Below are 23,550 nucleotides of genomic sequence, written 5' to 3'. Positions count from 1 at the left end.
GTCAGAGGAGCCAGATTCACAGGGAGCGTTTCCAGTATGGCCGGTCACGTCGGCATTGCTGCTGAAAACAACCCTCCCTGCTTCTCTCTTTCTCTCTCTCTCTCTCTCTCTCTCTCTCTCTCTCTCTCGCTTTGCCTTTCTTTTCTCTTTGTGTGTGTTCCTCTTCTCTCACACACACATGAACACTCACGCACAGATGCACAGACTTTGTAGGATTCAGATGGTTTTAGCTGCAGGTCTCATCCTAACTGTGCTATAAATCTCTCCAGCTGTAATATTCAGGAAACCTTTGAAACAACCAGCAAATTACCTGCTGTAAAAACTGACAAGCACCCTGGTTCTGACTTCTCACATCTCAAGCAGTCCTATTTTTATTCAGTGAGTCTAGCAGAAAACCCATAATTAAAGCCTTTATGTCACTATATGTTATTAAAAGTCATAAACAAGACAGACACAAGCAGCCGGAGGTTTGGAATGTGTGTGTGTGTGTGTGTGTGTGTGTGTGTGAGGGGATGGGGAGTGGGGGGGTATTATTCAGATTGGGTTTTAAGACTCCGTGTTAGATAAAAGCAGTGTAATACTTGGTCTTTAAATGATCAGGCAACATTGGAAACAAAACTCTCTCAGCCCGCTGGCAGAAGTTTTCACTTGTTTTTCAAATATAAGATCTGCGAGTGAATAATCCTGCCATGTCTCTGGAAGCAATTTGAGGTGATCTGGACCTTTTGACACAGCTACCACTAAATTGAGTTTGAAGTGTTTATAAATTCCCATAAAGCTTTTCTGTGTAGCTTTTGTTCTTGACAAACATTTCATTGTTTGTCCCACTTCCAGAATCTGTGTTCGCAGTCCCCAGAGATCTAATGGCAAAACGTGGCACGTTTGCTTGATGATATTAATAATATTATTAGCAGTGTGTGTGTGTTTTTTTTGTTTTTGTTTTTTTTGTAGTTTAGGTATAGGAAGTGGGAACAACAGAGGAGCTGTTGTCAATGAATATTCTGACAGTAATTAACTCTTCTTGCCAGAAGGATATCTGAAGTTAGGGGGAAACATCCAAAAAAACAGCCTTTAGCTTCCGCATGTTGAGCGAGACTGCCAGGATGGTGATCAAACAGCTCAACAGCACCAATCTGGGCAGGCAGGGAGGTAGGGAATTAAAGCTCTGATCTGTTTTTTAATCACTGCTCTCCACATCTTTGCTTCTCTACATCTGACACCAGACAACTTCGCAATTCTTAAAATCTGTCATCTGGATATAAAGTGGAAATTCCCCAAATATTTCCCCAAAAAAATAATGACCGTGGCAGGGCAGAGAGGCATGCCAAGACATATAATACTGTGTCCTCTTGAACTGGATTCTTTAAGTTTATGAGGTGCCGGATGAGACAGCTTTGTCACAGAGGGAAATGCAATGAGTGGAACCTGTTTCTGGTAAATACTTGTGTATAGTTGTGTTTGCTGTTTTGTAATGAATTTTGTATTTGTGAATCTGAATCTTGTATCTGAAATAACAGCAGATAAATCACAAATAACCATCGATAGTATTAACGGATATTCACAAGTTATGGTGGTCTGAAACTATTTAGATTTTGACATAAACAGACACAATGAATGTAAAAGCACATACATTTTTCCTTCAGTGATTTTCTCACTAAATTGAACAGACGTACAGTAGCTGAGAGAATTGTGTCTGTGGATGTTTGTGGTGTCGGTGGGAACATTTCCATTACCCACCAGTGTGCCATCCAAGGTCGGAATATTGAAGCACATCCCCCTTTTCTTTTTTTTTTTTTTAACTCTATTCCCCCCGTGCAGATTTTTTTAAGAGTCATTGTGCGGATTATTATGCACAGTCTGCATACTGTTGCAGCACATACATTCACTGTGGGCACAGTAACACGCTGAATTACCAGGCTGAAAAACTCCCCAAACACAGCCATTCCCCACCTACTCCCCTCTTGTCTCTTTGTTTCCATCTTTACACTCCTCTCTCCTTTCCGCCCTTCACTACCTCTTTATGCCGTTTCCTTTAGTGTTGCTCCTCGGAGCGCCGCGCTCCCATAGACCTCACTGTGCCGCAGAGGTTCAGTCCCGATTCCCCACATAGCTGTTGCCTGGGCCTCATTCACAGAGCCTGTTGACTGGCAGTGTGAATGTCCAGGCCTCATGTTTCGCTCTATACCCAAAACCTTTTCCCCCATCAATCATGGGAGAAGAAAAACATGTCAAAGCTAATACTCAGTGAAGAGATATTTAAGATTACTTTTCTTTTTGTTGTGTTTTATTTTGGAATAACTCTCATTGCCACAGATATTTGTGATTACAAAAAAACAAACCACACACAAACACACTGAAATGCTGCTGTCTGGCACAGTGAAAATAAAAGCGTGTTCCTATTTCAAAGCATACATTCACTTACATGTTATTTCATACTTTGACTGATCATATTGGACCACTTGAACTCTCTTCTTGAATAGGTGATGCAGTTAGACCAATGTGATCTGTCGTTTTCCACAGTAATGATCGCATTAAAAGTTTTATTTATTTGCAAAATACATTTTACACTACTGTTGCATCACATACTGAACATGCCCCTTCTTCTGCCCACTGCTTTTTGCTTTTATTAAGTGTCTGTATCGTCACAATTGCAGGGATCATTATACAGTGGGCAGATTTAGAAGGTGACGACTCTGAGTAATGTACTTTGAATTACAAGGGGAAAAAGAGCACTAATTCCTGGCCTGTAGGGTCTCTGAGTACAGTGATCTGTCTGTCTAATATAAACACTGGGATTGGACGCGGACTAATTCTGCCCTGTGATTTGCCCTCTATTTAAAATGGGAATTTCAGCTGCAGATGTTTCCATATTCCAGATGCTGCAGTCGAGCCGTAATTGCTGAAACAGCCTCAGAATGGAATAATGGCTGTATTTTTTATTGCTTTGCAGTGTAGAAGACTGCAGCCGTGTTCAAGTAAGTTTTTAGAAACATATAGAAAATGGGAAAAACTGTTCCCATAATGAGTGAGACAAATTGCTGTAGATATTACAAGCACAAAAAATTATAATAATCAAAATCAGCTTTGATACTAGATTTAAAAAAAAGAATAAACATTCCTGTGAAAATGCCACATTTAATTTAAAAATACTAAAAAATATATAAGAAAAACAACCATAAATTGATGTAAAAGCTTCTTTTTGTTTCCTTTCATCAGACTCAATAAAATTCTTGTGTTTTTTACACTGTTACTAAAAAAAAAAAACCCACAACAGCACTGACAGACCTGAGGCTTTTGAACTTCAGATATGCACTGCATCCCGTGTGTGAATTTTTCATGTTACTGTACTTGCAACACCTCTGTCTCAACACTTCTATATTTTCTACTTTATCGGTGGAGCAGGTGGGAGCTGGATTACCTGAAGCAAGAGCTGTAGCTGCTTTGGCCCGAGATAGAAAAAAAAAAAAAGCTCTTGACATGGGGCAGGAGCAAATGCTGGAAAAGGTTTTTTTTTTTTTTTTGCAGTGAAGGTTTAGGCGGAATGTGACTCAGGAGAGGATAAGGGGATTTCACAGACAGCTAAGTTAGGTTGTTTATCACTGCAATGACTGATGCTTATGGCAACACACAAACAGATTCACCCCTTATACAGCGTGTGATTCACCCAAACACAGGCAGACTCAGAAACACAGACTTTAATGGCAACTGCGGTGTGTGTTCATCTTCGTCTTTATCATGAATGTAACTTTCCTCCCAGGTTTCCAGAGAGAGGCCCTTTAAAAGGGCTCTTAACAGAAAGCAGGGCACTTCAGAGATTTCTCAGGCAACTAGAGCATGGTGAATAATTCAAAGCAAACTTACAACATGTTGCCATGTTGCCATTTCCCCGGAGAGTTTCCTCACATGCAAGGCTTCACTGGTGTGTATTTATATGGCAGGTTGCGCTGATATATATTCATATGTTGGGCTCTGGTGTTTTTTTTTTTGTTTTTTGTTTTTTTTTTGGGTTGTTTTGACTTCTGGTCACTTGACGACTTCTCTTGTGTCACACGATGCAACCAAATATCTCAAAGTAAATCACTTGAAATACTGAAGTGTCAAGAATCACATACCGAATGTACATATACAGACTGTTAAATTAAACTGCTTCCTTGTTGTATGGTAATACTATCATTTTAGTCACAAATGGTTTGTCAGCAATTAGCAATTAATTGCTACAAAAGTGAAAGTGAAAATGTATTTATTTTTTTATTTTTTGTGTTTCATAAATTCACTTCCTTTGGGTTTTGGATGGTTGATTAGAAGCAAAGAAGTAGGTTAGAGACATCTCTTTGGGCACAGTATTCTTACATTGAATGGACTAACTGATTAAGCACTTTATCAAAAAATAATTGTTAGTTGAAGCCTCACAGCCTTTATATTGTATCTGAGGTTAAATGTTTCTGCTGTCATGCAATGAAAATGCAAAAAAACAAATTGTTTCCTTTTATTTATTTTTTTTAAAGATGTTATATTTTTATCCTGATCCTTATACTTCTCCTCCTCTGTCTTTCAGCTTGTCCCTCGGGCTTTTTCAAGCCAACTCAAGGAGATGAGCCCTGTATGCAGTGTCCCATCAACAGCCGCACCACCAGCGAAGGCGCCATCAACTGCGTTTGCCGCAATGGATACTATCGCACCGACTCAGACCCCCTCCAGATGCCCTGCACGAGTGTGTATAGTTCCAACGTTGTTATATGTGAACCTTAGCCGCCTCTCCACACAAATACACACAGTACACAGACATGAATACACACTCACAAAGTCTTTTGATTTCAAATATGAACTCTTAAACACATTGGCATTACACACCCGCAAGCAGAGGAGCCCCAGGATCAAAGGACAGTGGTAGGCTGTGTAACTCCAAACAGAGACACCCTGTCAGAGCTGTCCCTCGCGCTAACACGACGCTGACATGCCCATAGTGTGGCTGTCCACAGATCTGACCCAACACACAAGGCTCGGCCGCCCCTCCTCAACATCACACAGCCCGTACTCCAAGCCAGTGCAGAGGTTACTGGGCCAGGGCGCGTAGCTTTGTGGAAGGGCAGGCACGGAGAAAGAGCCCAGACGAGACTCTCTCTTGTCATGCCAATGAAGCTGTTTGAATTTGAATTTGAATTTGAGGCTGACACCGAGGTTGAGAGAGAGAGAGAGAGAGAGAGAGACAGAAAGAGACGGAAAGGATAGACCAAAGAAAAAGTGAGCGAGGGAGGTGGGGGTGAAGCGTGAGGGAAAGACACGTAGATTGGAGATGAAGGAGGAGAGGGAATTTGAGAGAGAGAGGGGTTGTGTGTATGTGAGAAAGACAGAGAGTCAGTGCATAGAGTGTGGTCTAACTAAAACAAAACTGGGCTGAGAGGGAAAAAAAAAGAAGAGCTCCTTTCAACGTTTTTGGTCGAGTTTTTTCCCTCACTCTCCCTCTCTACGTGTTGAAAGGGAGAGAGGAGGGAAAAGATTTGATGGTTTCCAACAAAAGAGATTTGCATAAGCCTGGCTCTGGGAGTCGAGCAGCTGTTGTGAATGAGAAAGCAGCAGCGTCACGTCACCCGTATTAAGCGTAGCAGGGCCCGGCCTGATTAAAGCAAGCGAATGGGCCCATCGGAGCTGCCCGCCAGCTAATGGGGGGGGGGGCTCCTCCCCAGGAAGGAGGTGCCAAGGAGGAGTTATGTCTCCATGTATGAGAGACACCAAGAAGGGCACTCCAATGGGCTTCCTTCCAGAACCGGAGATGTGTTAATTGCTGCCAATTAAAAGGAGGTTAAATACGAAGTGATCGATTCAGATTTAGGATGTTGTGGGCGGAGTGGAGTTGTTTATCTCATTAGTCCTGGAGGGTACGTCTTCTATAATTAGGTGCACATGACTGTAGAAGATAAACACTTCTCATTGTTTGTTTGTTTGGCCTGTCACTCACCATGCAGCAGCATGTGGAAAGTTTCCACCCAGTAATGCCTAGCTGCTAAGAATGTCCCAACAGGAGAAACAGTAGGTTTCTCTCCACTGCAGGAACTCTATACGATGCTCCATGAGAAAATTGTCCAGAATAGATGTTAAGAAAACACTTGACAAAGTGGACACCAGCGTGGAAAATGAGAGAGAGTAAATGGGCATCCCGAGGGAAGAGGCACTGCCAGCTTGGAACGCCGTCAGCTCAGACCTCAAAAAGGCTATAGTGTTCTAGTGAGCTTGTGGATTTTCTCTCCTCCTGTGTTGGGGTTATTTAAGTAGAGTTAGCAGTAATGCCCTCTATGTCATCAAGGACACAACTTCCAACACAAAATTGGAAGTCACCAGAAAAACCATCAGGATCCACTACCACCACTATAGAGCAATTTCATAGCATTTTATCTTCAGCACTGAAATTTATGACTAAAGTCCACACCCATTTCACCTAAATTGTCAGTCAGGGTCATTGTTGAACCTTTTTTTTTTTTTTTTTTTTAAACAAAAAAATAAACATCTTTCCCTCCCATTCTAATGAACACACTATCTGTAGCGCCTCAGTAACACTCAGTAACACCCTTGAGAAGTTTTTTTTTTCAGATTTGGCACAAATATTCACTTCGACTCAAGAATGAACTGATTAGATTTTGGTGGACACCTCACAACAATCCACATAACTGAAGCATTCTTACTCTAATGACAAAATACACTGCATGACTAAATTAAATCAAAGTCTTTACTATAAATATTATGAGTCTGGACAGACATGGATGTAAACTGCATATTGATTGGTTGGCTTTCAACCATGAGGCGGTAATTCTAGGTTGTGATTTGTCCCAATTTCTTATAATATGATAAATACAGATACATATACAGGCTTGGATTAGAAAATTCAAAAAGTAAAATAGCAATCAAATAATATATAATGTATCATGGAACAGTTTCACAGGAATATACAGTGTTTATTTCAGTATGGTGAATTGGAATGAATAAGTATGCATCTTCAATTTGGGCCAATCTCCTTAACACGTAATCATTTCATCAAAGAGCTTACTTCAGAAAATATCTGTGTATTGGATAAATCACTTGAGTGTTTACTCTAGAATCTCTCTTGTGTCTTTCAGCTGTCCCTTCAGCTCCGCAGACCGTCATCTCCAGCGTGAACGAAACCTCTGTGATGCTGGAGTGGATGCCTCCTCGGGATTCAGGGGGCCGCGAGGATGTCGTCTTTAACATCATCTGCAAGAGCTGCGGTGGAGGCCGGGGAGGCTGCACCCGCTGTGGGGACAACGTTCAGTTTTTGCCCCGTCAGCTGGGCCTGACAGAACCCCGGGTCTACATAAGCGACCTGCTGGCCCACACACAGTACACGTTTGAGGTGCAGGCTGTCAACGGGGTGTCAGATCAGAGCCCCTACTCCCCTCAGTATGCCTCAGTCAACATTACCACTAACCAGGCGGGTAAGTGGGCCCATCTGTCTTTTTCTACACTTCATATTACCACCATGTGCTCTTCTCTTCTCTTCTCTTCTCTTCTCTTCTCTTCTCTCCATCTTTTTTTCACCATGGCTATTTCTGTGCTGCTCCTTTGTCGCTTATGCCCTGTACAGTACCTCTTCATCACACTCATTCCTCTACAAGCACATAATGCACAGTGCATAGACCTCCGCTGAGTCCGTTTCTTTCCTCTCCTGTATGGTGATGTATGCAGATTAAGGGCTCTGAAATGGGAAGGAGAGTGCCGTTGATGATGTGACAGACAGAATGTGATGGCCTGCTGGTCTTTACAGTGTGACCTCATCATCATGTTTTTCAGACTGTGGAGCTGAGAGCAGGCTAGCTGCTGTCTCTCCACTTCATCCACTGTTCAGTGATTACGGCTCCGCGCTCATCCACCCACTTAGTTGTAGAGTTGCATTTAAAAAGTTAAAAACAGGAGTATATGCATAAAGTAAGCATAGTTTATATTTATATTTATATGAACTACTTTGGAAACTAAAATGCTACTTCAAAGATTAGAGGCCAGTATTCCTGTGTGTTCAGAGGTCTAATGAAAAACAGGTTCCCTTGGCGACCGGGGTCATTTTTTTTTAACCTTTTTTAGGATTTTCTACACATACACCTCAAACTGTCCTTCAGTCTGTCTTCTGAAGCTATTGGAGCTTTGCATGCTTTCCACTATGTGATTTCTGTTGAAGTCAGCCGCATTGATTTGCCCTTTAATTGTCTATGAAATGCATCATTTGGCGTGCCAGGCTTTTTGTGCCCCCCAAGCACTGATGAGCGGGCTGGGATACAGGCTGGGCTTTATCTTTGCACTGGCTTTGCTTTGCATCCCATTGGCAACATACGTAAGTGCCTGTCATCTCTCATCATCCATCTCCCTGAAATGACTTTAAGTCTGAAAACTCTACAAGTAGACCACTTCACCTGAGGGCAATCTGCTATGACAGAGCTACCTAAAGCACTGTGCTGATATTAAAGCGGACATATTGGGTTTTGTTTAACTACACTCTCACTCTCTCATTACTTTCCTCTGGAATTCCCAGATGTGAGGATGTCTGCGCGGAGGCAGTTTAATAGGAAGTGTATATAAGTTGTTTGAACACATTTAAGAGGAGATTTTTTTTTTTTTGCCCAAATTGACCCACTGTAACAAACGTCAATGTTTACCGAAATCTGTTTGTGTAAAAGTTCCATAAAGCACTCAGTTACAATGCTGAAACTCTAAGCCACACTAAAATGGAGGCCTTTATTCAAACGGCGACCCCTTTTTATTGTCTGTTTTGATTTGAGTCACTGGTACGGTGGGTTAATGAGGGCCTGTGAGTGCAGTTAAGCGTTGTAATGAGGCCCCTGCCCTATGCTGTCTCACTGGGCCACAATAAGTCTACCACCCCAACCCTCGGCTACTCTGCTTCCCCTGCCGAGGGGTCCTGGCGGAAATTGGGGGGCTCTGCGCCCTCTCCACTGAAGTGCCCGTCACTTTAGATTAGGCAGCAAGAGCTCCCGTCAGATGGAGCTGTGAAAAGAACTCAACTCTTGCTTGCCCCCACTCCACCCTCCCACTTTCTCCCATCACCCTGCAAAACCAGGCTCGCTCCTGGGACACGGGATTGCAGTTTTGCGGTGCTACGCTAAAGGGCTGGGGTCACAGGGACCAGGAGCCCATAATTGCATCTGGTTTGTGAGGCTTGGAGGTTACATAAACATCATGTCACCCCTAATTACCTCAGGCAGCTCTGTGCCCCACTCTTACACTGAGAGTGAGAGCGCGACATGGAGAAAAACAAAAACCGGAGTTTGAAATTTTGTGTGTACAGATATGTGTCTTAATCCGCCCCTTAGTGAGCTTGTGCTGTTTCCACGACAACAACAAATAAGTAAATTGGAAGCGAGCGGTGCGAAAGTGTGTCTCCGAGGGCCGCCGTCCTCAGCTATGACTTGTTGGTGTGAAGGGCTGCGGCGGGCGGGGGCAGAGGTGGAGAGTGGTGTGAGATGTGAGCAAAACTTCTCGCTCTCCATACCCAATCAAGCACCCACCACACTCTATTACCCACAGGGCTTATCCTCCCACTCTGTAGGTGGTTGGCGACAGTTCCTCTGTGATAAAGGACGTGATTGCCCTGGAAAATGCGGCGCTTGATTACACACTGTAATGCCACACAAAAGGAGATGCTGTGCTGAATGGCATTTGAGCTCATTTTATAAGCATATGACTAATTCCCCAAAACTTGCATTGTGTTGAATACGCAAATGCCTTGAAATGTACCTCCTAGCCTTTTTTAGAATAATAAGTCATCTACTTTGGCTTTACTTTGTCTATAAAATGTTTCTCATTGCGTGACATTAAATGAGCGGAGGAGGTGAGATAGAGAGGTGCCTTCTGTCAGGGGCCGAGGGTGCAAACCGTAAAGTTTCTGTCTCGAGGTGTTCCAGTGATTTAACGGGGTCTGACAGGTGAGAGAGTGGTGACAAGACCAGTCTCACATACAGTATACACGTACAGTATTCTCAAATACTGTGCCACAGAAAACTACATACAGAATTACTCCTTATATTTGTGACCTATTCTTAAAGATTTACTTCTTCAGTGGGAATGAATGAGCTTAGGGCTGAGTGCTTCAGACGGGGCAGGCGAGTTGGAAAGTATTGATAGACGAGCAAAACCTATGTGCATTTTGATATTGAGTTACTAGCAGTAGAAAGGTATAGAGAAGCACCCACCTTATCCTTAGAGGTTTAGACTTATTGACTGTATTCTTCACGTGTTTGTATATGTACTTTTGAAAACATTGCTTCTGTCCCTCTTTTGAATTGACTTTCAGTCCAGTGTTTCAGTCAATCAGTTGATTCCACAGGTTATACAACTAGATACAGAGCCTAGTGTGGTTTTGTTAGTGTCCCGCTGGGTTATGATTCAGTCAATATTGATTTATCAAGTATTGATTTTTTTTTTTTAATATTCTTGTTGTGTTACTGCACAGTATAAGAAGTCTTATACTATGCAGTCTGAGTTTAATGACAGTAGCAGAGGTTAATGTCAGTAAAATGTTTGATAAAACACTGTTTAGCAACTTAGTGGACTGCCGCTGTTAGCCTGCTAGCCCTGCTAGCTCCTATAAAGTATGTTTCCAACCTTACCTAAACTATTTCCTGTCCCCTCCTGCTTTTGGTGATACCACGCGTTGGTGTTGGTGCAGATCGTCTGCAGTCAGTGAGATTTAAAACAGGTGTGCTTCATTTATTTTAAAGTTAGTGCACTCATGAGTGCGCATGTGAGCCAACAGATAAACTGTGACTGAACTAAGAAACCTTAATTTATTGTTTTTTTGTTATTGTGCTTTCTTTGAGAGCTTTGTATCCGTCTGACTCACCCTATGGTAAACTGACTATGTCATGGTTAATAGTAGATGGAGAGCAGATGGCAGCTAGCTGTGAGCGTTTAGCTCTTAACATATTTTTTCATTCATTTTAATTGGGTTTTTTGTTTTTGCCTCTCTCTCATTAACGTTGTAAACAAACTGTAGCTTTTTTTTTTTTGCATGCTTTTCCTGCTAACTGTTTTCTATCTGTTCCCCTTTATGATGTAGCAGCATTGCAGTACTTTGCAGTTTAGAAACAACTGGAGTGACTTCATGGTTGTTGAGTCTGTTGTCTTGTGGCCGTTAAGGTCACAGGTTTAACTCTGTTCAGTGAAAATGCCAGAGTTCCCCTCCCTGTGAGATGTGCTTGAAGAAGACACCAGTACTTGCGTCATCTCAGTGGGCACATTTACCATTTTAGACAGACACTTATTTTCCCTCATCCCTCCCCTATTCTCTCCATCCCCTTACCTTAGTTGGCCTCTGTTCATTACTGTATGAAGTGAAAATTGTTGCTGAAGCCACATTTCCACCATGAAGTTTAATCAAATGTTACTGACAGCTGAGACGCAGTACGTCATTCAGTCTTAATAGACTTCACAGCACTACATCCTGCTATTCTGTCTTCACACAGTCTGAGACACATGGCTGGATAGACAGGCTTCAAACACACACACAAACATGGACAGTGTGTGTGTGTATATATATATATATATATATATTGCACACACGTCAGCATGTCTTTGATTTCAGGTGAGCCCATTCAAGCCATGTGTTTAAGCTGCCAGTAACATTTAAATGGAATGGTTCCGATTAAGCAAGGCCGCGGCGGAAATTATAGTCATCACCGTATGTCATTCATGTGTGTATGAAGCCGCCAGAGTCTTTTATGTCTTACAAACTACCTAATGTACACTTATTGTATACAAATGAGACTACTGCTTTAAATCATGAAGACACAAACAGGTACTAGCTATCTAATAGTGTGACTGTAGAGCTGCTGAATCATCACTTTCAGGGCATAGAAGAGAGATTATCTCCTACCTGAATGCAAACTATCAGTATTCAGCATTGCACAACAGATAAATTAGATCTCCATATACCCAGTTCGTATGCCGCATTGGGTTCTATAGTGGCTAGATATATTAGATTCCAGAGGACATATTTGTTTAGGCATTTCATTAACTCAAGGTGAGCCGTGTCGTCTGCCGCTAATGCTATGGAGAAGCAGAGGGACTGAATTGGTTTCTTATCAGGTGAACCGGCTGATTGTGGAAGTGAACCACATTACTCCGAGGGAGAAGGTGTAATCGGGTGCAGCCCTTTCATATGGTCTGGGGAAGATTTATGACTTAATTACTGTCCAAATTGCCCAGGTCTACTGTAACCAAGCTACCAGGGACTGCTGCTCCACTGGGCCGTGGTGTGAAAAGCACTGGTGCAGAGCCAGGTGGGACTGCCAGAATGTGTCAATACACCGGCCAGCTACTACTCCACTGTTGACTTTAGGACAGTTACACCGGTTAGAAAAAAAAAAAAAGTAGAGATTCAGTGGTTCATTCATGGGAATCACATGGCTGTCTGGTTCATTATCTGCCTTTGTCTCATGGAGAGTCATTTTAATATGTCTAGGTATGTATCCTAGTTATGTAACAGAACTAGTGTAGAGTTGGCTCTTGCATAAAGGTTCTTGTGTGCTTTATTAAAACTGCAGGATTGTTTTTAATAGTAGCTATTTTACCTCTGTATGCAGGTGTAGTTGTGACAAAGAAATCCATTTAAAATGAATAAGTTAGTTTCAGTCATTATTAATAGGATTATAGCAACAGATAAATTGTGCCTGTATTGTACAAATATGCAGGTATTTTTTTTTTTTAAATAAAATGACTAATTGAGGCTGTTGTATTATCAGCAGTAAAAAAAAAAAAATGAGCGATAGAGATGTAGACTGAAAGATAAAGAGGCTGATCGACAGGAAGTCAGACAGGGACCACCAGTATACATGTGCAAGTGTGACAGTGACAGAAGGTGTTAAGAAGGGCACATATGGTGGGTGCCAGGGTAGGTCAGCCAGGCAGACAGACAGGAGGCCTCAGCGTGCACCTGGAACTCAGTATTGACAGAGCCCTGAGAGAGAGGGCTGCTCTGGTAGTCAGCCAGCCAACCACACATATACCGCATTCACGCTACTGCTGATGCGGCGCAACCTGCTTACAAAGAAGCCTCCAGACAAGCAATATTGCAGAGAGAGTGCGATAAGCTCAGCGATAAAGTGTGTGGTAAGTAGCTTGGAGGGTTGACAGTGAGGGTTTATCAGATGACTTTAAATAACCTGTGCATGCAATATGAATTTAATTATAAGTCCCCAGAGGAGAATTAGCACATGGATTGTCAAAATTAGTTAACTAATTGATCTTCGTTCATAAATCATTCAGTAGTAGTGTTTTTCTTCTCCTTCCTCTGTGTACATTTTGTGGATCTCTTCCTTCAGGATGTGATGTGCAGGTTTAAGCCTGTGCAGGGGAGAGAGTAATAGAGTATGCACATCGCCTGCATATAAATCTAGGTTAAAAAGGGCACGATCTTTTGGCCCAGTGGGCTGTAAAAAGGGAGCATAATGTGAATATACAATTAATTATTGTTAAGTGCATTAGCTGTATACTGAAATGCCTGAATAATTGTCCATGTTTTAATGCAGTCATTTATTTACTCTTTACATCTAAGAACATGATGATGGCAATAATTAAAAAGAAAAAATGATAAATGAAGGTGATGAAGCAAAAAGGGGTCACAACCCAATAAGCGATGTGTTTTTGAATTTATTCATTTTTCTATAAACTTTATGGAGTTAACTTCACTAATTAAGTAAATGGATTTGTGATAAACACAATGCCACTCCCCTCTCTGTGTCTTTTAGCTTCTTCTTTTCTCTCCCTTTCTCTTTGCCAAACACTCGACCAAACACCACTCTCTAGTTCAAATTCCTGTGGTGACATATAGACTTTTAGTATTCCTTTTAAGGCAGCTGAAAAACAGAGTTGTCATTGTCTGAGCAACTGTCTTGCCACTGTCTGGAGTTTCTGGTTTGAACCCGACATGCTGCTTCTCCCCCCAATCCCCTGCTCCTACTCAGATGTCACTAATACCTCTCATTTTTTTTAATGTAGCCTCGATTCACTTGCATACATCTCGCTGCTCATGCGATCTGCGTCCACCATCATCCTCTCCAAGGTTTTATGTGTAAATTGGGGTCAGGAACTTTATAAGCGGAGATGATCTTTTATAATCCTTGCTATTGTGTGCCACTCATTGCGGCAACCTCATACTGTGTAGATGAGCATGATTTCAATGTTAAGCCAGAAGTCATTGCTGTGCGTTGAAACAGAACTGGAGCAGATGTGCTACATGCAATTTCCACACTGTGTATGTTGTAAAACTGCACTGGCAGGGTTTCTCTTACAGGATTTTTTTTTTTTTTTTGTTGAATGTGAATCAGCGTGAATCAAAGCACTGCTTAAAATAACAGTCAAATAATGGTCATGTGGTTCCACATTTCTAAGGAGGTCCAGGGCTTAACATACATGAACTGTGCTATGTAGACAGTAGTTGCACTGGCCATTGGCAGGTTACGTCGATCCATGAAACTCCTTTTTGAATCAGCGATTCAGCTCTGTTCTGCTCAGGTCAGCATCCCACTCTGTTTTGCACCACCAACGAACCTATTAACTCGATAAAACAAAATATTTTTGCGTATTTGACCGAATCAGAGAAAAAAGAAGGCTGCAAGCCCACTCTCCGCATCTCCGACATGGTAAGATATTGACATGCATTCTGTGGTTTGTGGAGTTTTTCTCCCAGCAGATGCCAGTTTGGAAGTTGTTTAAATGCAGAAAAGCAGCTTGCTGATTAAACAGAGTCCAGTTTCCCCCAGAGCTGTGTGAGTCAAAACCCTCAATTCCACATCCCTGCGGCCGACGGCTCAAACATTGTGTCTGTTTAGTCCAAATTGGCCTTGAGAGACTAAATGATCTGTGTGTCTTTGCAAAATATAGAGTTTTGAAATTGAGCTATATTGTTACGTTCTTTATAAAATGTCTTACATTGCACCAGAAATGTGTACATGTGCATGTATATACATTACATATGTTTTCACCCCTTTTTTTAAGGGGGAATAGTAATGTGCAAAAACAAGTAAACAATTTTATAATGAATTTGAAATGACTTTTTGACAAGAATGTGTGATTTGTGTTTGGTTTATCAATGACATTCTATTATATAGTTATTAAATACAAAATACCAGACTTTGTCAAGGGTAGAATGATAAAGTTTGGGGCTTATATCAATCATTGTCCCTGGTGTTTTGAAAGTCAACGTTCTTGTTAGATGCTTTGGCTGCTTTTAAGACAAACCACCGAGTGAACATTACTTAAACTACTGAGGAATCATTTGTTTTTTCAATGGAAGTCCCTCTTTCAGTAACAGCTCTCAAAGCTGCAGCAAAGAAAGTTAATTCAAAACTCCACATGACTCAAATAGTCAGGTACTGACAATCACTAAAGAACTGTGCTTTTCTTTGGTTGTACGACGGTCAGCTCTGTGGCTGCAAAAGAATTGTCTCTCATTTCCTCTGCCGCATCGTCTCCACACATACTTATCTGGGTTGCATCTCCCCCGTCTGCAGATTTGCTGGGCTGGCTTAGATTTAAACCCTAACCTCTGCAAGCATCTGAAAACTCTTCAAGCCCCTGAAGTACCTATTTTAGAATTAGCTTATGGTGTGTATATGGGTGTATTATAGTTCCCAATCTTTTCCAGTACAGATGGTTTAAAGCTTGATGAACTGAAATCTCACTTTTGTAGCTTTACTACACTGGAAAGTCTTTATAGATGTAAAACCCACAATCCTTTGCAGCTGGGGAAACAGGGCAGGCTGCCAGTGTGCTAAAAGTACATGCAAATATGGGCCTCTCCCTCTAAGACGGCTCGATGCGCCGCTCATAAATGGACGGCAGTCGGAGAGAGTGGAGCAGTGGCAGCCTGTTTGGGAGGCTGCCTGGTAGAGGACCAGCTGTTTTGGGGCCTTTGGGAGAGATTGCGCTGTGGGGAAACTGATTTTTACAATGAAAAGGAAAAGGGATTTACGAGCCCTGACCTGTTCTCGCTGCCTCCCCCATCATCCCCAAATCATAGCATTGCTCTCTGCACCAGAACATCTAATCAAATCAGAGCCACATGGTTGTAGACACATTTGGATGTTAGGAAGATGCAGATAAAAGGCCCTAAACATATACTTTCTCAGAAGCATGAGTCATGTACTAACGAATGGAGATTTCTTTTCCTTTTTTCTAAGCTCTGTTGCTTGTAAAGACGGAACCAAAGAAAAGAGGATCAAATCATGAGGTGGCGTTATCTCTTGCTGTCAATAAAATAAGTCAGCTGCAGAAAATCAGCTGTTATTTTGATTGCTGTGATTTTTCCAGTCCTGCTCCTCCGAACACGGCTTTATATAACAGTTACTATGGGTGTCTTCAGGTCCGGGAGTACCCCTCCACTCCTGAACGGCTGTCCAATGACAGTGTTTTGAACACAGACTCATGACTGAGCCCCTGCTGCTGCCATCCTTCCACAGTGGTCTTTCTTCAGCAGCCTTGCTTAATGAAAATGTCCATCAATAATGGGGGGGAAAACCTTAGGAATCAAGCATTGAAAGCGAGGACATGGTTCAAGAGAGAGTGGGGAAGCCCACCAAAAGAGTGCAGTATAATAAAAGATAACAGAGATATAAATTAATGAGCTTGAATGAAAGCCTCACTTGTGTGTGTGTGTGTGTGTGTGTGTTCCTTAAAGCATGCCCCATTAAATCGGCTCGGATTTAAATGAGTGGAAATTTCCCTGTAAACTCCATCTTTAATTGATTAGAGAAGTCACTAGGTGTTCAAACATAACAGTAAAGCATCTATTAGAGATACTGAGCAAAACAGAGCCTTTGTTTTCTGTGTCATTGGGCCGAGGCCAGAGGCTCATGCTAGAATAGACTCCAAAGTGCTGTCTTTAATATCAGATCCCAGGCTGAGTAATAATGTGGGGTCTGAAACCTAATTCTGTGACAACAGCTGGGGCCTCCCATCCTCTTCCAATTAAGCAACGCGATATACAGCATTGAAAGTTACAATCGGACCCCTCCCACAGACCCAGCAAACACTATTGAATTTGTTTGTCACTCTGATTATTATTGAGATATTTGCTGGCTTGGAAATGTTTGAGATCAAAACATTCACACACAATCTGTTCAGAACTGAAGTGGTGCAAACGAACTCCAATATGTTAAATTGCATCAGGGAAAATGTAACATAATGATCATCATCACTGATGCACTTCAAGCCTTTTTGGTTTTGACGGGAGAAATGAAAGATATTTTATCTGCTGGGATTATCATCAGCTCCCCTCACGGTTGAGACTCCTCTGTCTGTTCTCTCACTCCTTCTGCGGTTCATGGGAAACTCATAAAATACTCCTGTGAGAGACTTATTCATCAAGGCCATTTATCTTTCCAATTCAGCCATCTAATTTAATTACATAAACTTACAATCCCTGTCTTTGTCATTATATCCGCTTCATTAGCTTTAAGAACATGAATAGAGCATTCATTGAAGAAAAAACCTATAAATAAAGAATCCAGTGAAAGTCTAGCTCACCCACTTTGAAGAAATTGATCTGACTTGACATGGTTTGTGATGAGTTGGCTTTGCAGTGTATGGAAGACTGGGAAACTTTCTTACATCTTTGTTTTTAATTTCTAATCGTCTTAAATGGGGTGCAATCCACATGATTTAAAAATAATTATTGTAACAACAAAGAAAATGACTTGAAACAACTAAAACATGTATTTAGTGGCATAACTCAGTGAATGATGTTGACACGATGAAAACCAAATATTTACTCAACCCTTTAAATTATAGATTAAGTTGTAGGGGGAAAAAAAAATCTAGGTACACTGGAAGATTTGGAGTACAATGGAGACTTGTAGATTTGGAGTACATAAATTAGATGTACGAAAATGGTTTTCATATGTGGATCAGTGCTGTAGGCCTTCCTGCAATGAAACGTCGACTTGGCATACCACCACATTCCACAGTCAATTGGTGGAACGTCAGCTTAGCTCAAAATGCGTGTACTGAATTAACTTGAAATACGCAACACAGCTGGACTGCTATTTGCTCTACTAGCCAAATGTTTCAACACTTAGTTTTTTACCTTGGCGCTATAAGTCAGGTCTTCCTTTAATTCAACCTCCGTTTGTTTTCTGTCACGCCGCTCCCTTATCAGCTTTTCGAGCCCCAGACGTGGCGGCTGCCACCCCGCTGTCTGGAAGTTGTCCTATAGCGGAAGAAAACCACAGTGTTCTCCTCCAACAGCTTTTTCATGTTGGCATGTGTCCATCCTCTGTACATGAATACATGAGCTGCCTTTGTTTCTCTGACCCTGTATCAGGTTACTAGGCATGGCTGTGCTGTGTGTTTAATGGAAATGCTATGCAGGAAAGGGCCATGTGGCAGTCTTGAATATATGTACATCCGTAATGGGATACTCGTGAGTTCCCCTTAGAGTAACTGTTTGCCTTATTAGGCTGTCGTCTTGTGACTGCAAACAAACTAGTGAGTGCAGTGAGATGGAGGAGATTCCTGAGACCGGTGTCCTGACTGGGTACTGTATACATTATTGTACCTCCGGCTCCAGGAAAGAGGCATGATGTATGTGCGCTGCAGAGTCACAGGCCATCACGGTGTAAGTGCTTTGCTGAGATGAAATACAGAACATCTATTTATTATCTGCTGGCAGCAGCACATGAGGACATACTCAGCCCCTTGACCATCACAGTTTATATGAGACATCATAATTTGTAGCCTCAGATGGATGCTTCTGTTTGGGTCAGAGGGCACGCGAGGCTTAGCTGATTAGCTGATGAGAACGAGTAAGGTTATAAAAGGGACTTTTTATCATAGGCTCTAAGTCACAGTGGTCACTTACGCACTATATTTTCTGCCCTGCCTCAAGACAGTATCCGCAAAGACGTGTCTTACCTGATAATCACATGCTGAGCATTTCTTTACATGAACTGCAGGTAAATAGATAAGTTATGTAGGAGACGTAAAAACCACACACATGCAGCCTCTAAGATTATAGAGGCGTGGCACTTGTAGTTTTCCAGTCGGTGGATTTTCCATAGAGAACGCGTGCCGGTGGAGAGACTTCTGTCTTTATTGCCGGGACTCAGGGGAGCCACTGAGCTGCTGGCTGAGGGCTGCGTGTGTGTGCAGCACGGGCCTGTAGGGGGATGAGCGTGGGGCTTGGTGTCCATAAATCTTACCCGGCACCCCTCCTTCCCTGACTCTCCAACCCACCCCTACCCTTTCAAACACACAGAGGCTTCTCTTAGCTTTACACTAACCCAACAGCACCCTGAACTAATCTTAATGGTTGTTGGAGGACTTGAGGTGATCACACCCCCACCCCTCCCTCCCCTGACCTTCTGGTTGTGCTAAAAAGAATGTACAAAGTTGTAGGTCACTGGGCTATGCAAGAGGCCACCCATGATGTGACAAGTCTACCACTGAGTTTCAACATTGTGTTTGCTTGAAAGTGCGTGAATAGAATTCAGCAGTGGGGGTGAAATTATTTCACTTGTTCCGATGCGAAAGAAAAATAAATAAAAAATCTTGAGTAATTTGACACAGTTTTAAGAATAGGCAGAACCAACATCATCATCAGTCATGGAATATTGTTGCCAAGTGTTTCACAAAAAGAACAAAAAAACAAGCTACAACAAGCTAATTTTTGGGACTGAATGGCTTAGTAAGATTAAAGGGTTTGAATATTCTATAAATAATGTATACTCCACATTACAGCTGACAAAGTCTCCAATGCATATAATTTGTTTTTAGAAAGAGACTGGTTTGTCTCAATGTACTTTAAAAATCCAACTGCAGAGACTTAAAACTTGATTGGTCAGGTAATCCATCATTTTGTGAAGTTGCATTATCAGTCTGTTTGACTGCCGTTGCTGGAAAGAGGCTAATGGTGTAGTTTAGGATGCTGCGAACTTCAGATGTTAATAATAAACTGTCAAAAAGTATCTTACTGATACCAATATAGAAGGCACACAAGCTGAAAATATTTGACCGTTAATTCGTCAGTTTGTTGCATTGAAAAAGGTGGCTGTTCACCAGTAGCTGTTCACCAGTAGCTGCTGACCAAGACCACTTGCCTCTCCAACCTTAAAACATTGTTAACTTAGTTTTCAAAACAAAAGAAAAAGTCCATGATGAGTGACGACGAGTGAAGTAATTCTTGTGTTTGCCTAATAATCCAACAAAATTTAATTCAAATGAATTTTAAAAAAAACATGCACTTTGACCAATGGAAAACCACTGCTATGGTTTAAGCTGTTATTTACAAGGAAATATGCATGAAGTAAATTCAATTACAGTGTTAGAGGACATAGAAGCTTGTGTACCATTTTTGTGGCTCTTGTGATGTCGCGCTTTTTTGTTTGTTTAGTTTATGTGGCCGGCAGAATGCACTTCATACATGTAATATGTGGTGCTCTGCTGTGATTTGAAAGTGAATTATTTGCAGAAGCTGTTATCAGCAGTGTGACAAGCGCCTGTTAATCACATGAAAATCACAGTTGATGTTGGGAAGTCCCGTGGGGCTGCTTATGTGGTTGAGTCTGTGTTGTGACTTGCCAACCTGCAGCGCGTGCACAGCCGTGAGACTCTCTAAAAGGAGACTGCAGTATATTACATAAATTTTATGGCATTACGTCTTACACCTTTGTAGAACCCGGTGTTTGGCTGTGGGATTAAAGATGCTATAAAGTTCTCTGTGTGTGACTGTGGAGCTGCTGGCGAGTTATTTGCCTCATCCTTAACACACTGTCTCTCGTCTCTTCACAGCTCCATCCACTGTATCTATAATGCACCAGGTCAGTCGTTCAGTGGACAGCATCACCCTCTCCTGGTCCCAGCCTGACCAGCCCAATGGAGTCATCCTGGACTATGAACTACAATATTATGAAAAGGTACCATTGATGCAGTGACATCAAGCTTTCACTAATACATACAAACATCAGTTCCATTTCCTTTTCTCCCTTAGCAGCTAAATAAACCACGAGCTCGTGGCAAAAACTGACTCCTTTGTTTAGTTGCACATTTAAATTCACAATATCTCCTCACGCTCATTTGCATAACAGCACATCCTAGGAGGCATGTAGATGGAGCTTCTGAACATTGCTTAGAACTTATGCTCATTCCCTTTCAATTACAATCACGGTCAGTCACTGGGAAAGGAAACCACGCTCGGCTCTGCAGAGGGGACCCTGGGGATTGATGCGCAGAGACTTGCGGTTGAAACAATGGTGTGCTGACGGCTGTAAAAATAGTATTCAAGGGGCAAGCTCCTCCGAATCAGCATACTTTCTCACAAGAAAACTCGCAGTCAAAAACGTGCATCGATTCAGGCGCACTGATCACTTAAACGCACACAGCCATTCAGAGAGGTGCAGACCCAATCGCACACATAGGTACACGTGTGCTCCCGCACATATATGCAAATGCAGCATTTGTTGAGCTTTCATCCACACGCTGAGCCGTTCCACTTTTGAATATAATTCCCTTTACTGACACTGCTGGAGAGGCCTGTCAAAACAATTGTCCCGGCCCCTGCTGTTTCTCAGAAGTCTGCGCTGAGCAGTGGGTTGAAGAGAGCAGCTAAAAGAGTCTCAGTCTCTGTTCTCAGACCTGTCAGCCTTCTGGAGAGGAGTATGGCAGTGAGGCACAGCTCTGATCATCAGAAGGCACGACTCAGAAAAGCCGCCTGACCTGAAACTGCCACCAAATGTACCTTCTTTACTGCAGCTGGTGGATGTCTGCCTCTTTGAGCTGCGCTGCTTTATCAAACATTATGCTTTTTGTGGTAACAAATTATTCAGATTAGTTCTATTGTGGTTACTGTAGTAAAAAATAAGTGTAGAGATGAGTAGAGATTGCTGTTTTTTTTCTGTATCATTTCTGCTCCCGACACTTCAGGTACAGTAGGATTAAAAAGAAGGCAAGGTTTGAGTATAATGTTTTAACTGTACATGCTGTTTGGGGCATTTTGTGCTTAGTCACAATATCATTTGCCTATAAATAGCTGCTGATCATACTTCATTTATTCTGTTAATAATATTCTCATTAAAAGTAGAAAACAAATCACATTCTGAACTTGTGTTGAGTTCATTTTCGGGTCTCAAAACCACCATCCTGAATGTCAGCACTGTCCTCACTGACACTGTTGTATCATTTGTTCTAGATCTTAACCTAGTATGTAATTTTTTTATGTGGCCTTTCATAATTGTTAGCCTTTGCAATTGGACTGTAATTACTTATGTGCACAAATTGAACATGCTGTTCTTCTTCTCTTAGGACCAATCAGAATATAACTCCACCACTATCAGGAGCCAGACCAACACAGTGGTCATCCGTGGCCTCAAGCCAGGAAGCATCTACGTGTTCCAGGTCCGGGCGCGCACCGTGGCCGGGTTTGGACGCTACAGTGGCAAACTGTACTTCCAGACCATGACCGAGGGTGAGAATTCAGTCGATGTTCACCATAGCACGCAAAGCTGTTATCACCTCTCATGCGTGGCCTATCGACACACCATGTAGTATAGTATGGATTCAGACAGACAGCTGCGGCAATGAAAGGGAATGATGTTGTGGAGTAAACAATACAAGTACTCCAAAATCGGATTAGTGTGGCTTGAAATCACATCTTTATTTTCATGTCTCTTTCAGTATTTGGAAACATCCCTCAAATTATGCTCCTATAATTATTCCATTATTCTGGTTTAAACCTTCAACAATTCCCTCTTCTGTGCGGTGCACAAATCTCCATTCAAACCCATAGCCACCATAAGCCTTTAAATCGAGGATGAGGTCGAAGTTTTCTTATCTTTGTACAATGACACGACTCAGAGAAGAAGGAACATTCAGTAAACATCAGTCATGTAGGTTAATGTTAGAGCCAAGGCCTGGGTTTTCCCCTCTGAACATCTCATTTCCTTCAGCCTGCTGTGCCCAGGGCCATCATTAGCCTGAACTCTCACACAAACATCCCTGATGCTGCCACACGCACCGATCCCAGCAGTGCAGATGCATCGAACTGACTCATAACTGTAAATATTGAGTAAACTGAGGATATGTAAGGCTCACTGTCTTCAGTTTTTCACCGAAAAACATCCTTTCTTTTGAGAAAAAAAAAAAGAAAAACAAAGGAAGATCAGTTCAAACTGAAAGTTTACCTAGATTTTATGTCCCTATACACTGAAAAGTTGTGTTTTCTGCTGCAAGAAGACACTGATTACCATAAAGTAAACACTGTAACCACACTTTGTGATGGGTACAGCTCTGGAAATGCTTCTGGTAATCAAAAGTGAAGGGAAAAGCGAGCAGAAAGTGTAAACTTTAGGGTTATTTGAAATACAAATATAAAGGTGCATAACACATCAGCAGTTCTCAGCTGAGTGACATCAAGGATTTCCCTAATGAGCTCCGCATTCAGCATTTATAAGCACGTTTTTTAAAAAAAAAAAAAAAAAGATTTTTAACACAGTATAATGTAGTTTGTCAACAAGTATTCGACAACTCCTACTGTGTGCA

General features: G+C 41.9%; 1 protein-coding gene across 1 annotated transcript in view; it reads left to right on the top strand.

Annotated features, from left to right (window-relative positions):
• Positions 1 to 23,550, top strand: part of ephb2 (EPH receptor B2) — a 150,515-nt gene that overhangs the window by 113,508 nt on the left and 13,457 nt on the right. The window contains exons 4-7 of the mRNA XM_022761370.1: positions 4,556 to 4,711; positions 7,110 to 7,445; positions 20,806 to 20,930; positions 22,315 to 22,477. Coding sequence (XP_022617091.1) covers positions 4,556 to 4,711; positions 7,110 to 7,445; positions 20,806 to 20,930; positions 22,315 to 22,477 — 780 coding nt within the window. The remainder of the gene's footprint in view (positions 1 to 4,555; positions 4,712 to 7,109; positions 7,446 to 20,805; positions 20,931 to 22,314; positions 22,478 to 23,550) is intronic.

The sequence above is a fragment of the Seriola dumerili genome, unplaced genomic scaffold (genome assembly GCF_002260705.1).
Source record: "Seriola dumerili isolate Sdu_G_001 unplaced genomic scaffold, Sdu_1.0 BDQW01000409.1, whole genome shotgun sequence".
In the NCBI taxonomy this organism is placed as follows: domain Eukaryota; kingdom Metazoa; phylum Chordata; class Actinopteri; order Carangiformes; family Carangidae; genus Seriola; species Seriola dumerili.
The sequence above is the reverse complement of the archived record's forward strand: the minus strand, read 5'-3'. Positions and strand labels throughout refer to the sequence as shown.